Below are 3,073 nucleotides of genomic sequence, written 5' to 3'. Positions count from 1 at the left end.
GGGGGGGGAGGAAATAAAGCCATAGATAATTGATCAATCTAAATGAAAATGATGCTCCAATACTGGTTAATGGTGAAGAATGTACCTGCCTGGAAACTGCCTGGACTCTGCCTAGTTTACCTCCGATCACAGGGGGAAATAAAGATACGATCAATACCTAAAAGAAATCCAGTGCAGCAGAGTTCTAATTCCACGTACAGCCCTAGTCCAGCTCCTCACTAAATGCAGAATGGTCTGAGCTTCCCTACTGAGATCAAGAGGCTACCTAGTTAATTTGAGCTGTACATTGTTCTCTTAGAGAGCTGACTAACTATTGAGCTTTAGCAATGAGCAAGTCATCCTGTTCAAGGAAAACATTTCCTGGTGTTAAATCTATGTGCATACCATAGCATAACGGAAACAAGCCTGAGGTACTTCAGATAAGAGAATGATTGGGTATGTGGAGAGAAATAATAAAGATAAGGGAATAATTTCCGACCATCCAAGGAATGAATCAGGGGGATTAAATATAATTCATTGGTATTACCTGCACAGTAATCCTTGACTGGCACAATGCAGGTTAAAAAGCACAAAGAATGCCTCTCAAATGGCCATTTTTATTGACTTATATCTGAGCCATCTTTTCTAAAGAGAATTTGTTTGGATATAACTCTTCTTTAGCCAACACAGCATCCCATTTTTCACGTGTAATAGTAGAGACAATGCAAATAGCAATCAAGTGCTTGAATGGGAGTCAAACCAAGGGTAGATCGTAAGAGGGCTATTTATTTATCAGTTTTTCATTTTATTTTCATTAAGAAGCTCTTTGGGCTGTGTTACTTAATAAAATCCTTCACTCTCTTACCTTAACCCATCCCTACATTCTGTACAGTTATGGAATTCAGTACATGTCTTGCAGGTTTCACTGCATTTCCGGCAAAGATTTTTCTCTGTTAAAAAAAAGAGAAAGTTATAAATCAATTGGTCAATTGGATTCCATAAAAGCATCAGAGATGTTCTAATGCTTGCTAATGTATGCTATAGTACCTATGGCCTTGACTAGAAAATTGCAGGAAAAGCCATAGAATCACTATGTGTTATCATTTCTCAGCAAACCAAGTACAGACAGGAACTGTAACACTGGAAAACACCTTACACTTCTCTGCCATTTTGCAGACAAGAAAATGATAGCCTAGCTAATTCTTAGTTGAACAGTTTATAGGCCTTTTTTTTTTCTTCTTCTTCTTCCTAGTCTCTCTCCCCAGCAGGGTTTCCTAACTTGCAACAGTGCAAATCCCACTCACGAAGCTGGGACGACATCACTCTATAAGGATTGAAAGGCAAGGCCTGAGACGGAGGAATGGGAATGTAGACCCTCATGCTCATAACTTTTAGGGCTGGTCAGTTGAGCTGAACTAGAGAAGGGAATCTACATTTAAGACTGCAAGGTAAGGACTGCTTATTTCTTATATTGTTTATTTTAAACACTATTTTAGTGTCTTGCACTTTATAGTAGCCGTGGAATTGGTATAAATGTTGTTATAATTCAGATAATATCTATATTCTGGAGAATAGAAATGCATCATTTGAACAAGTATACTGTAAATACTTGCCTTCCTAGTTACTACCAGGTCCATATTGAAAAAAGTTGGCAAATTTATGGTTGTTCTGTGGAGGAAAACATTTGGCATATTAAGGAAGGACTTCTACCTTAGACAAAATTTTGCTAAAGTCTTGGTACCTGCTCTGATATGCAAGTGGATTATAGCCATGTGAATGTATAGAACTGAATGAAGCTTTCTTCATGGGCTTCCATCTGCTTTTTAAATGTTGGTGTTCTTCAGGGTTCCATAGAGAAACACAACTTAGTGGATCCCTGCAAGGACCTGCTGGATCAAGTCTGAGCCTCTGAGCACGAAATACGAAGCCCCTTACAATCTTAACAGTAGTCATCACGTGGTCTCTCTCACTGTCTCTCTGAGAATACTGAACATGCATAGGATCTTAACTCAGATGACCTAGATGTGCATTCTGCTTTTAGCATCTCCAGTGGGCAAGTTCAGGGTCTCTGTTCTCTCACTCATTAAATGGAGATTACAATGTTACCCACCTCTCTGGTTGTCTTGAGAAGTTAAATAAAATTAATTATTCAAGGGAACGATATGAACTATTAAGCACCATAAATGTGTTGGCAGTAATTATTACTAGTCATGATCATATGTGATCATTATGTTGTACATAAATGGAGTCATTAGAGAAGAAAACTATAAGGCAATTACATAAAAAGAGATATACAAACCACTTGTATCAACACTTTGTGGTAGCTGAAGTCATAGTTTGAACACCTTAATTATCTACCTTCTAGGCTCTGGAAACAACTGACTCTCAATTACCTTGGTTCTGTCATACAACATTCCAGAATCAAATTTCTTTTCCAAGGCTCAACCTTCTTGATAGAATGTTGATTTTTTTTTCCCCCACAAGGAATACTGCATATTTCTGTGGATTCTTTATGCCCCCTTCTCTCTCCCAATTTCTCTTTTCTCCCTCAAGTCAAAGTTCATGTTCTAAATTTTGGGGCAAGCAAGAAAGGCAGAGTCCCTACCCACTGCCCTAAAGGGTAAGTTGAGAGACCCTGTCTGCCTCACAAAGAAATGCTCCTCTTTGAAACCAGAGAGAATTTCACTTCTTAAGAAGCAAGAGTATTCACTTCAGATTTCTTGTCTGATTTTATTGTAAATAACTCTTGTTCCTTTAAACTTGAGTTTTCTTTTTTCTTCCTTAGGTTGTGCAGAAACATGAAATTTCAGTGCGATCATATACCATAGTATGACGTTCTTGTTAAGAGAAATTATCTAGAACTCAGAAATAAAGTAAAAGATAACTGCAGTCCTTTTCAGAGCCACACTAGAACACTGTCTAAAAGGTCTACCTTAAGACTATTTAATTCTCTAGGGCAATATACCTTCGTCTGTTTGCTAATGATGGCTGATTAGGGCCCAAACTCTGTGTTAATGCACAGATTTTTGTTTGGTAAGGTTGCAAATTACTTCTATTCATTAGAAAAAAAAAAAAAAAAAAAAAACACTTCCCC

General features: G+C 37.7%; 1 protein-coding gene across 5 annotated transcripts in view; it reads right to left on the bottom strand.

The window, feature by feature from the left end:
- The window catches only part of PCSK5 (proprotein convertase subtilisin/kexin type 5), a 483,293-nt gene that overhangs the window by 180,525 nt on the left and 299,695 nt on the right, over positions 1-3,073 (bottom strand). For all 5 annotated transcript variants that reach the window (XM_017892732.1, XM_017892728.1, XM_017892730.1 and 2 more), the window contains exon 17: positions 845-929. In XM_017892732.1, the coding sequence (XP_017748221.1) occupies positions 845-929 (85 nt within the window). The remainder of the gene's footprint in view (positions 1-844; positions 930-3,073) is intronic.

This window comes from Rhinopithecus bieti, unplaced genomic scaffold (assembly GCF_001698545.2).
Source record: "Rhinopithecus bieti isolate Rb0 unplaced genomic scaffold, ASM169854v2 scaffold_19708, whole genome shotgun sequence".
Taxonomy (NCBI): domain Eukaryota; kingdom Metazoa; phylum Chordata; class Mammalia; order Primates; family Cercopithecidae; genus Rhinopithecus; species Rhinopithecus bieti.
Note: the sequence above shows the minus strand (reverse complement) of the source record. Positions and strands in the feature narration are given on the sequence as shown.